This window comes from Cryptomeria japonica, chromosome 3 (genome assembly GCF_030272615.1).
Source record: "Cryptomeria japonica chromosome 3, Sugi_1.0, whole genome shotgun sequence".
Lineage (NCBI taxonomy): Eukaryota > Viridiplantae > Streptophyta > Pinopsida > Cupressales > Cupressaceae > Cryptomeria > Cryptomeria japonica.
In genome coordinates, this window is record NC_081407.1 from 509439390 (window position 1) to 509452968 (window position 13579).

The 13579-nt window shown below is 32.8% G+C and overlaps 1 protein-coding gene across 1 annotated transcript; it reads left to right on the forward strand.

The window, feature by feature from the left end:
* Nucleotides 1–7299: 7299 nt before the first annotated feature.
* Nucleotides 7300–11408, forward strand: LOC131045896 (uncharacterized). The gene is made up of 2 exons (XM_057979561.2): nucleotides 7300–8340; nucleotides 10340–11408. Exons 1-2 carry the CDS (start codon nucleotides 7939–7941, stop codon nucleotides 11048–11050), a joined length of 1113 nt encoding a protein of 370 aa, XP_057835544.1. The 5' UTR covers nucleotides 7300–7938; the 3' UTR covers nucleotides 11051–11408.
* Nucleotides 11409–13579: the final 2171 nt, after the last annotated feature.

Consider the following 13579-nt stretch of genomic DNA (forward strand, 5'->3'; position numbering starts at 1 on the left):
CCTTATGTATAAACACAAAATCAAACAAACTATCAACACTTCAAATACATGTTTGATTGTCAAAGCTCAAGAAAATAATATAAATATCACACTTAAATTTTCTAAAAGAATTAATCGTGTGTTCAATATTTTTCATGATTTAAATAGCATATGCTCTCTTATCACACATCTAAGAAATCTTGAGGATTAAAAAAAGTTTATTTTACTTGTATAACCCAAAGATTGAGTCTATATGGTTTTCATTCACATACTTTCATGATCTTGGGAATGAAAAACGAAAAACGCATGCCTCTTTTTATATATAAGAGAGAGAGAGAGAGAGAGAGAGAGAGAGAGAGAGAGAGAGAGAGAGAGAGAGAGAGAGAGAGAGAGAGAGAGAGAATTGTTTCATCATCAAATATCAACTTAAATCCAAATGTTCTAATAGAGTACATAAATTTAGGGATTGAGAATTCTCTTACTTACCCCATAGGGTAGACATTGTGATTTTTAGTGCAACTCTAATAAAACAAAGTGAGCGCTTGCATTTGACCATAATCACATGCCTTAGGAAATATCCATAATTTTATGTACTTGATCCTTGCATAACTTTATGTATATAGTGTACTCCCTTACTTGAACCCATACAATACTACTTATGAACATTTCAAACATTTAATTTTTGTGTTGCACTAGTAAGAAATCAATCTTAGTAAGTTACATCATATCTCGCAAATAGAATAGCAAGTCATTTATTCTCTCCTCTCACACATTAAAGTAATCTTCTCACTTAGACCTCGAGAAAATGTTCAATATTATCTATAACAAATCCTTGTTATATTAGTGGGTGCATGAAATCAAGAACTCCTATCTTAATAAAATAGATTTTTGTTACTTTTCTTTATCTTCCCCTTTATGTAAAACTATTATTAAAGTGTTTAAATTCAAAAAAATCCTAAAAATCTTTAAATTCTAAAGTATTAAAAAAAAAAAAAGTTTAAAACCAATCCCAAAAATAATTTTTAATGTCACCTACCACTAGATGTTCAGGTTAAAAGTCGAGCTAATTGAAAAAAAATCTTCTATAAAATCACACATCCAAAATCCATAACATTCACATTCAAAAATGAAAAAGACATAAATATGCAATTTTTCACCATTGCAACTATATAACCAAGCTTTTACCATCCAAACATTTATTAGTTCCTTCCAAGGCAGGATACTAATGCATTCATTGAATTTTTTTCTTTAATTAATTTAACCAATGATTACAAAGAATTAAAATTTTCCAACAAAAATACTATAGTCTTTAAATTTAATTTTTATTTTAAAATGGTTTATAAAAAATATCATTTTTTTATTTTCATTGGTTTTTGTAAGTATAAAATTTAATTTCCCCACCAAAAATAGAGAATTTTTATACATTCAATTTATTAAATAAATTATCAGTTTGTACAAACCAAACAATGTGGCATTAACTCGCTCACGATTCCATTAGAATTGGCATATTTAATACTCATCTACTAAGATTATATTAATACAAGAAATTTTATCTGTTTTTGAATAGGTCATCCATAATACCATAATCAATTAGAACCCCTAAGTTAGTGTGCTCCCAAAGTTTATTTGCTTTGACTAGAATAAAAAGCAATTATTCAAGCATATACATAAAAGAGTATTCTTTACCTATCTTTACCAAATGACCTCCCTTCTATTGAGGTAGATCCCCTGAGAGTTGTCTTAGTTGTTTGTGAGTGGATTATATTTTATTTTTTGAAATTGTTTTTTTTAATGTTACCTATATTAATTTGTATACGGTTTAGTTACTTTTATACGGGATGGTGTGAATACAATCTAATCCATAAGCAAATCTGCAAAAAAAATATGGATTGTGGAAACTTGATATCATTAACTGTCTAAATACTTTGCAATGAATCTAAAACTCAAATTAGCTATTCTTTGCAAATCCAAATTAAATATTATCTGATTACCTTGAAGATGATTTCATAATTATTTCTTCGGAGAGGGAGATTAGTAGTGTCCATTTGTGAGCTTATATTCTTACTACCCTTCATTGTACAAATTATTGGATCTCATAAATGTTATAAAACAAATCATTAATTCATTTCAATGTTTTATGATTTATTAGTTAAACAATAATAATTGAAATAAAAGACTTATGGCCCCACCATATTGTTAGACTTTTTTAAACATTTTTATAATTTGGAGTAGGTATAGGGCATATAAATTATCAATTTTTTCATATATTTAAATTTTATATTGAATAAAAATTAAATTTCAAATATTTTAAATAAAAAATTTGTAAATCAAGTGTTTTTGCAATAAAATAAATATAAATATTATATTTCAAAAAATGTGCTTTTATCTTAGTGTTTTAAAAATGTTTGGCTCAAGTGAACTTAAAATTAAAAGAATGTCTTTTAATTAAAATTGGACACTTTTTGGGTTACTACCAATAATTGAAACATTGTTTGCTCTACTTGTGCAATGAACATTCATTGTCCAATAATTGGTGCATATTTATATTATTTGTTTAATGAATTCCCAATCTCCTTAAATCTCAAAGGTGTATTGTTGAATTAGATTGTATTAGAAGTTAATCATTGCATTAGAATTATTTGGTTAAAGAGTAGTGTAGTCACATAAATCTGTCCATTTTAATTAAATAAATATTTCGTATTTATTTGATTAAAAATCCACTAGCCATCAGTTAATTAAATAAATATTTAATTAATTCATCCCCAAACATTCTTCTATTAATTAAATAAATTACTCAATTTATTTTAATTAATTCATTAAATCAAAAATACAAATCAATTAAATAAATAAAATCAATTTATTTAATTAAATCCCCCTTTTCCTCTTTTAAATAAATTAAATAAAACATTTATTTAAATCATTATCCCCCCCCACTTGCATTTTCCTACAAATGCAACTTGCACATATTTATTGAAATAAATGAATTTTTATTTTAATAAAATCCTATTTTCCCTCACCCACCAAATCCACTTGCAAAATCTAATCCCCTTCTAGATTCTTCTAACCCCTTCCTAATTAGCCTAATCCATCCCCTAATTATTGTCACATTCCTAAGCAAAATGGAGTCACTTCTCAAATGGCCCAAAGTCTTGGATAACCATTGAAGGTTTTCAACCTTCAACCACCAAAAACCCCAAAGTCTTTGAAAACCATTAAAGGCTTCCAACTTTCAACCACTTAATCCCCAAAGTCTCCAATAACCATTAATGGTTAATTCAACTCTCCCACATGGTTAAAACATTTGTTTGACTCAACCTCTATCCAACCACAAAGGTCTCATCAAGCATTTAATACTTTGACCATGATTATCTCTTAATCATTTGCACAAAGGTTTATCCTTGGATTAACTCCTAATCCAGTGGGTAATCCTAATTTAGGCTTGACCCTTAGCCTTTAGATAACCATGAGGTCTTCTCAGGCCTTTAATGCCTCCAACCTCTTCTCTCAACCCAATCCTGTGTTGACACTTGTCACTATGTCATTGGTGCCAATTGTGCACATGGATCCCCAACTTTCAAGCTTGACCCTTGATTAAACCTTTCAATCCTGGCCATCCATTGCTCCATTTTTCCTATAAATAGAGCCCATTCCTTCATAATCCAGATCCTGAAAACTTGTAAGCATTTAGACTATAGCCATTTTAGAGAGCATTTAGCATAGCATAACTAAATCTTTTCTTTTGGTTAAAATACATCATTTTAGCATAAAAATTAGCTTTTCATTTCATATGTGGAGCTATACTACAATCTCAATCCTCCATAAGCATCCATAGTGCAAAAAGCTGCTGAGAGCTACACTATTTTGGAACTTGGAGAGGAGAGGAACAAGGGAGAAGGAACTAAGAGTATGTTAGGAGGTATTTGGAGATGCCTCATCATGTTTGCTTTGATAGTTAAATATGCTTGCATGCTTATAGTCTCTCTTTTGGTATGCCTTTTTAGATTAATTTTCGATTGACTAACACTAATGTTTTGTGTCTTTTGTGTTGATTGATCTTAGACTAATCTTGTGCCATTTAGGAGGGCATCAAGTAGTATAGTAAGAAATGAGCCTCCAAGATCAACCTGTCCTCCCTTCCTAATTACTATCGAATTCATTATCTAATGAACTAATTTTTTATTTGATGTACATTTTTTAGAAGATAGTAATAGAAAAATCTCATAAATCTTTCCCTACCTTCTCTAGACTATGTATCCTTTAAAAAATAGCGAGGAAGGGGAACATATCATTATATAAAATAATTATATTTATAATGGTGAAATTTGAACATATGTCCTTTTTATTATCGAGTTTTATGTTTATTCTAGTGAAATATTTTAATACAATAACAAATTAATAAGTGACATTTTTTGTGTTAGGTTTAGTTCATAGTTAGATTCATATTTATCCTTATTTAGTATATTTATATTGATTCTTATACATTCTATATTTTTCATCATTATTAAATTCTCATCTGAATTTATTTCCATGCATTTGCTATTTGTCTTGAAATTCTAAGATTCATTTCAATACCACTCAAATTTGACCTTGTCCAATCCTAAGGCATGTAGAAATGACTTCAAACTTTCAATATTCAAATTCAAATCAAACTTTCTCACCCATTTCTACTAGTTGTTATGATCCAACTTGACACACGTTTGTGTGATATATTAGCACATTTTGGTATTTAAAGCCATCAATGCGCCATTAATTCACATGTGGAATTAGGGAGAATAAAATGAACATCAAGAGTACACTTTGATTTTCATAAGAAGAACATCTAGAGCCCACTTTAATTTTCTAAGGAACAAAGAATCACATTTACATATAAGTCATTTGCATATTGATGAAATTGTATCTTTGATATTCCTCATCATTGATTCACATGTAGAATTAGGGAGAATAAAATGAACATCTAGAGTACACTTTGATTTTCATAAGAAGAACATCTAGAGCCCACTTTAATTTTGTAAGGAACAAAGAATCACATTTTACATATAAACCATTTGCATGTTGATGAAATTGTATCTTTGATATTCCTCGTCATTGTGTATTTGTCTTGTCAAAAAAAAACTTCATTCATTGAGTTCACAATCTCCTAAAGGTGTTGGTAAGCACTTCATTTATTAGAATAGTAAAGGGGTGATAATGTTTATAGGCACACATCTTGTCAAATTATTTTTGCAAGACACATATCATATTTGTGCAATAGCTCAAATGCATGACAAACAAGATTAAACTCGTGGCACTCATGATCAACCTTCATCATTTTCTAGATGTATTTCGCTTCTAAGACACTTATTAGATAGAGGTATAACATTTTCTCTAATGAAGGTGATATTTTGTATGCAATATCAAAACATCCATTCTCCAATAATTTTAGAGGTAAGTACCTCTATTAAACTCTCTCATTTAATTTTTTTATTATTTATTACAATTATCAACCCAACTAATAAATCTAGATTAATTGTGATTATAGATTGTTTTATTTAATTAGCTTGGATTATTTGATGTAGAGAATTATATTTTCTTACATAAATTGGTGAATCTAATATGCCATATGTCACCACATAGGCTTTGGCCCTAAGGTTTATTTATTCTACTTTAAGGCTTTATATTTATTTATTATTTATTTACCTTCTTTCCAAGATTTGGTTAAGATTGAATTTCTTCTTTTTTTTTTGGATTATATATCAAAAAGTCATTACAAATCACCAGAACTGTCTGGGTATAACCACATCAAGGCACCATAGGAAGGTGCAGTCATCAAAAAAATTAATATTCTACGAGTATCACCACATATGGGGAGGTGATAACCACAATTACATCATATTATATGAACAGAACAAATAAACTAAAAAGTAGTAATAGCCTATATGAAAGAAATTTCAGAGTCTGGAGAAGAGTTGACTCCCACTGGTGGGATCCAAGCCACCCAGCCCATCTCTCCATCTTGCCATACTTCCATACGGCCATCAAGAATGTCCTGCCTGTGAGGGTGTGAGGTGCTCTGGCGAATCCGATCAGCTTCCTCCCAAGAAATTTCCATATGTAGGTGTCTGCGGTCAATCTGTCTCATGAAGGCCATGAGTGCTTGCTCAAATGCCGCCTTTCCTGGTTCATCTCTCTCCCATGTGAAGCCGTGGGATAGCTCTCTGATGTAGACAGTGGTAGCTCCTTCCTTGATCCATTTGTCAAACTTATCTGAGTCTAGCTTTATGACCACAGTGACCTGCAATGAGATAGTATGAAAAATGAGTCTCCTAAGAGACTCAGTGAGGTGTCTGGTGTTGTTATTAAAGACATCATCATTATGGTATTTCCAAATGAGCCAAAGAACTTCTAAAGATAAACAAGACCAGAAGATATTTGCAGTTTTCCTAAAGCCCTTAATGTAACCTAAAACAACATTAATGATTTCAACACAATTAGCATCCAGATTTAGACTGAACAAGTTCCAGATCTCCTTTGCAAAATGACAGTCAAAAAAGATATGTTTCACAGTCTCAGGAGTTCTACAAATTTTGCAGTTTAGGTAGTTGCCTTCCTTATCCTTAAGAGGGAGTTTATTCAACAGCAGTCTCCAGCCAAAGAACTATTTTTTTGGTTCATTTGGAGTCATCCAAAATCTACCTAATCTGTCTTTCCATACCCCAGGTTCCTAGTTTAGCTCCCAGCATTTATTTAGGTGAAGAAAAATGGTATCTGCCTAGTGAGTGATGCATAATGTTTTTGGCTTTTAGTTGAATTTCTTCTTTCATTTCATATAGATATATTTCTATGGTTTGTAGCTCACAGAGTGACCTTACTTCCTCCCATCTTATCCACCCGTGATTTGAGAGCTCTTTTTATGCAAATGTCTAGAATGTCATCTACAATTAACAAATATATTTCAAATTATTTTAACTAATATAGCTCTCTCTCTCCGTATCACTCTTACTATCCCTTTTTTGACATCTTTCTCACCTCTTCTATTAACACTATTGACAGGAACTTGATGATTTACATCCTTGTTGCATATGCAAAATATTTAATCACATAAGCTCAATCTGCATTCATTGCTCTGAACTTGCATGCACCCTACATTGTAATAGCCAATAAAACCAAGTGATGTGACTGATATGTTCAATCATTACATCTTAAGAGATGGATGAGCTACTCATAACTAATTAGTAAATTCAAGAAGAAGAAAAATCGGATTCTGTGTTTAATATGAAACAGAGACGCTGGTCTCAAGACACATCACCAGGGAAAGATAACAAACCCATCGTTATTAAAAGATACGAATGATTGTCCAAGTTAGCCCACACCAGTTTGATAATATTTTAATTCTTACATAATATTTTCTTGGCCTCTTGTTTGTAAGGGCGTTTTTGGCCAGAATTGAAAAAATTCTAGGGGCCTATGGCTAATGAAATTTTGCAACCTCCATTATCAATCCTTTTGATGTGACTGCAATTTCTTTTCATGTATATATTAACAGATGAAAACATCATATCTTGTGAGAAAAATTCACGCCGCATCCAATATAATGCATTTATCGGATGGGCATGCTATGATTGCAAGAAGTGCCTTTGATGAAGTGCATTAGCTTAAATGGGAATTACTGAGATTCCTAATATCATATATTCATTAGTTTATATGGACTCCATTACATTGCCTGTACAATGACGTACCTGAGAGACCTAATCATGAAATTTGCAAGCAAGGAAACACTGCATGCCATGATGTCAAGAACATCTCCTTTTAGACTTTTCTGTCATATTTTAGAAGCTAGCCACCCTCTCATTTTAACCTTCAATCAATTTCCTCAGTTGGGTGGGTGTCTGTTGGCTTGAGGTCCGTTTCTCCTTTGAGTATCATCCTATTTTTGTTATAAAGGGTTTCTATCTGGTTTTTAAGAAGAGGGATAAAGGTGCAATGGGTCTGAGAAGGGGTGAACCAGTGGAAGTTTGCAGTGATGAAGAAGGTTTTAAGGGGGCCTGGTACCCTGCAACCGTAATTAGGAAGAGTGGTTTAGGATACCTAATTGAGTTTAAAGATTTAGTAACTGATGACGAGGAATCACAATTGAGGGAGAAGGTTGAGGCTGATCAGATAAGGCCTGTACCCCCTAGTTTGAATAGGCAGCATTTCGTAGCTCACGAAATAGTTGATGCCTATGACAAAGATGGGTGGTGGACAGGAACCATAGAAAATGTTTTAGCTGATAATAAGTATATTGTTCACTTCAGTCATTCTGGGGAGAAATTGGAGTACAGTGTATCTCAGCTACGTCTTCATCTGGATTGGGTTGATGGCAAGTGGCTTCAGCCTTCAGAGGTATTATTCTATAACATAAAAGTACACTCTCTCTTTTAACTTTAACAGACTTTGAATTTGAATTGGACTTTGTTGCTTTCATAGTTTTTGCTGTTTTGTTTTATCTTCCAAGCTTCCATCACAATGGACCATATTTTTACCATCTATTGGGACTAGAGTGACGTGTTTCATCTTAACCGATAAGTTTCCATTGCACAGAATCATCTTTTGGCCTATATATTTGGTTTTTCATTGCCATGTTCAAGCGTGTATGGTATGTAGGTTGTTCTTCCTACTGGTTTGGTATATTTTTTAAGCACCCGTTTTAAAGTTTTGAACTATGCCTTTGAACTGTGTCTTAACTAAAGAGAATTCAGTGTGGGATTCACATTAGTCATTACGAGGTTAGCTTTTTCACAATCAATTCATTTTATTCGAGTCTGTCTTGTGTGGGTTTCTGGCAGAATCTGAGTGCAAACAAAATACTTGTGAAATTTAACAGTGGAATGCAACTACTTGAGTAACCTAGGTGCATTGATGGCCTAGCAAAGAGCTTTGTTTGGAACTCTGTTTTAACTGAGTTGATTGACCTGAAGAAAGGAATTTGATTACGAGTACCTTTGATGAACTGCATTAGCTTAAAATTTAAATGAGATTTATTGAGATTCCTAATATCATATATTCATTAGTTTACATATATTCCATTACATTGCCTGTGCAATGATGTATCTGAGAAGCCTCATCATGAACAACATTACAAGAAAGGAAACACTGCATGCCATTATGTCATGAACGTCTCTTGTTAGGCTTCTTTGTAATATTTTAGAAGCTAGCCATCCTCTTATTTAAACCTTCAATCAATTTCCTCAGTTGGGTGGGTGTCTGTTGGCTTGAGGTCCGTTCCTACTTTGAGGATCATCCTATTTTAGTCATAAAGGATTTTTATTTGGTCTTTTGGAAGAGTGATGAAGGTGCAATGGGTCTGAAAAGGGGTGAACCAGTGGAAGTTTGCAGTGGAGGATGTTTTAAGGGTGCCTGGTACCCTGCAACCGTAATTAGGAAGAATGGTTTAGCATACCTTATTGAGTTTAAATCGGTTTTAAGGGGGCTTTGTACCCTGCTTCTGTAATTAGGAAGAATGGTTTAGCATACCTTATTAAGTTTAAAGATTTAGTAACTGATGACGAGAAATCAAAATTGAGTGAGGAGGTTGAGGCTGATCAGATAAGGCCTGTACCCCCTAGTTTGAATAGGCAGCGTTTTGTACCTCATGAAATAGTTGATGCGCATGGCAAAGATAGGTAGTGGACAGGAATTATTGAAATTGTTCTAGCTGATTAGCTGATAATAAGTATATTGTTCACTTTAGTCATTCTGGGGAGAAATTGGAGTACAATGTTTCTCAGCTACGTCTTCATCTGGATTATATTGATGGCAAGTGGCTTCACCCTTAAGATGTATTGTATAACATAAAGTACACAAAATCTTTTATTTTTAAGGTTTAACAGATTTTAAATTTGGATTGGACGTTGATGCTTACATAGTTTTTGCTGTTTTGTTCTTTGCAAATTGTTATGGTCTATCAATACGATTAATGATTTTTAGACAGGACTCAACAGAAATGAATATTAAAATCATGTTACAGAATCACTCTTAATAGGCATATCAAACAAGTTTTTGCATGTTACCTATGAATGTTCAAGGATACTAAAGGTTCCTCAACTATAGGAATGGTTCTTTTGAACACCCAATTAGGAAATTCTGTTTTACCCAAATTTTCTTGCTTCACAAGTTTGTGTTATGGTATCGATTTCCTCATTTAAATCAGCTTTTTTTAACTTCCAATGATAAGCTACCAAGAGATAACTGCAATTAGATTATGTGTAGGGAAAGGAGAATCACAACTATTTTTCGTTTACATTCTCTCTCTTTATGTTTTTTTTATTTGCATGATAAAGGATAGTCATATTTGATGAAACTCAAACCCAAAATCTGACTAAATTCATATTCTGTGCCCCAGCCATCCAAGAACACAGTTAGCAGTTCTCCAAAACCAGATAAACGAAATACTAGACCCAATAAATTCAAAAGAGAGGCCATTTTTTGTGGACTCTCAGCAAATGGTAAGGCTGATGATCTATCTGCTTCCTTGAAAAATACAGAGAGTCAGCTAACTGAAAAATCAAGAAAGAGAAGGAAGACAACAAAAGACAAACTGGACGATGCTTTACCTGACCGAGGGACAATGATGAATACAGCTGGAAGGGACGTGGAAAGTCCAAAGAGCGTTCCTCCAGACAAAGAGGGGGGAAAATATGATTTCTCTGCCCAACATGCAAATATTTCTAAAGAAACTGAAGTTCCATTTTCAGAAGCAAAGCACGAAGAAGTTCAGAACATATTGCATGGTAGGGGTGTGACAGGAGAGGCACATAGATCTTTGGATTCTCTTTTTACACCCGAGAATAACATTGCAATGAATTTTCCTTATCTTACAGACATTGGGAAAACTAACGGTTATCCTGGTAGTACTTGTGAAACGGGTGCAAAAGCAACTTTGAAGCAGTTAGAGCTCATTGCTTATCATTCATTACTCAAGGCATTGTACCATCAAGGAGCTCATAGTTGGAAAACTGAAGTTCTCCTCGCAGATCTTAGGCAGGTGCTACATGTCAGCAATGAGGAGTCCGCTTGTGAGCTGAGACGCATAACCTATGGCCAAAATAACTGAGACACTCTGTTTTTGCTGAAGCTGTTACAGAAAGGTGCAAGGAATTGGCTGTATGCCAAAGCTGCTGATGCTGATTCATGACTGAATTTTTGTTGATAAATATGGAATCAAGGGACTATCCTATGCTTATATACTGGACTAATTCCTGTATGGCTCATTTTCAATGGAGCTCGTATGCTAATTGTCAACATGTAATGGCTTTTTAGCTATAAAACATTACCTACAAGTTTGATAACTAATGAACAGAATGATGGTGACTATCATTAACTGTATAAACGACTTTATGGCAATACATAATTATAGATGTCATCAACCTAATCCTAATACGATTAAGTATGTGTTTAGTTTTGTTCCTTTATCATGATGTTTTTGACCCCAGAACTTTAAACTTATGTATTTTCTTTGCAGTGAAATGGTCATATTTCATAAGCAATTCATTTCCCAGCATATAAAGCTTGGTACCTCAACGAATTGTCTTTGCAATTGTATTCCTTAATTTTTTTCTCTGTTACTGAATCCATGCCTTAGCATCATTGTTCAGATATGTGGCATTTCAAGCTTAGCCTTTAGACATTGTTTGCAAAAGAAATGACTCTCTTTCAACAGATGTCCTCAATTTTTCTTTCAATTTTTGCAAGACTTCATTACACCATCTCATATAATGCAAATAATGCAAAGCCCTGCCAGCATTGAAACGTGAGGAAATTTCCTCTATTCAGCCAGGCACCCACTATAAAATGACCTATGTCTTTGTTCTTGTTTGAAATTATTTGCCTCCTGTTTGTACAGTTGCATCTCACCATCTATATGTTTATGATAGTAATTTTAGATAGTAAGTAAGTACCGCAGTTTCAAAATCTGGGTGCCAACACCTAGGCAGACATTCTGCAAATCAAAGGTATACTTGCACTGCCTCTGTTCACAATTATTTTGGCCTATGTTTATTACCAGAAGTCAATTAATTGGTTGACTTCTTATCTAATCGAAAGGGCATATTAAATAACTACGTGGTGGATTTAGTAATTAAAGGTTTCTCAGTGTCAGTGATCGTAAATGGGGCTGTCTCATGTCTGTCTTGTGAGAAAATTCCATTTATTTCCTTTATTAATATTAATATTAAAGCAATCATCTTATTTGCATTGTCCAATATGTCATGTTATTGCTTTTTAAGCTAGCCATGCATTGTTTCTTCAAGCAAAACTATTTTAATGCATCATTTCTATATTACGCATGTGATAATGTTTCTCATGTAAATGGATTTTTTTTTTTATGTTTTAGCAAATATAAGAAATTCTTACAAAAGAAAAATATTATAATTATAATTTAATTATAAATCAATCATATTGTAATTTTGAGATCAATACCTTTTATTAGTGTTGTGTTTGTAAATGATTTGTTGTAATATATAGATATTTTAAGCAAATTAGATTATGATGGATTTTTTAACTAATAAATGATCAAAATTGAATACAAAATAACTGATAGTATTTAATTTTAGGATGATATTTATTTAAATATATGATTAGGTTTCCATTCATTTTATGATTAAAAAAACAACACTTGCACTCATTAACTCAAAGAAAACTCGTCTTATGTATTCAAAAGGAATAAAATTCATGTCACTATGTCTATATTGTTTAGATGAAACTTTGAAATTCTAGTCTGTATCCCTTCATTATAAATAGCATTCAAATCACTTCAAGTACTCGGTGAATTATTGTAAAAGAGCATAAGTATCTAAGCATTGATATGAATATGAATCATTGAAATCCAAACAAGGTGCTAGTGGGGGGCACATAGCATTTGGAAGTGGTGTAAAGGTGTTGTTTCTTTGGGTCATTTTCCTCTGCAAGATTTCAAGCCCTCATATATTTGGTGTCAGTCGGTATGTTTGCTGATGTGGTATACATCATTGCAATGGTGACTATGATGGTGGGTGATGATACTTATTTGAATAACAACCTCAAGTGGCATTTCCTTATTGTAGTATGGTTCCTTATGGCTTGGGAGTTCCCTTGAGATGATTGCTGAATGTTACAAGAATAATAAAGTGAACACTGTGGAGGTCAGGTTCCTTGACTTGATCATATGAGTTATGCAAGAATATTCTATCATGATCCCATTTTGAATGGGGCTAGTCGACCACATGGTGTTCTCTAACACTCACGATTGTTTGTTTGCTTTGTAAAGAAACTGAAATTTTCAAAAAGGCAGAGACTAAGCTCTGATACCAACTTAGAAATATAAAATGCTCAAATACAGAGCTCTGAGATTGCAACTTAGATTTGCCGATCACTAGCAATACATTATGGAAGCAAAAAACAGAGAGACAAAACACAGGCTGGAGGCATGCAAGTTCTTTCTTGCTTTCAATTAAATCTGAAAAATGACTATTACAAAACAAACTACAAACTCAGATAATAAACAAGCTGATTACAACTACTAATTACAAACTAATTTGCAGCATTCTGGAATTGCTCCCAAGCACTTAACAATCTGGAGCTTCTCTGAGCTTTCTTACAAACTGCG

Excerpts from the sequence above, each read along its gene's own strand:
- LOC131045896 (XM_057979561.2), top strand. The coding sequence starts at position 7,939 with ATGGGTCTGAGAAGGGGTGAACCAGTGGAAGTTTGCAGTGATGAAGAA. Across the intron at positions 8,341-10,339 it reads AGTGGCTTCAGCCTTCAGAG|CCATCCAAGAACACAGTTAG; the intron begins GTATTATTCTAT and ends TCTGTGCCCCAG.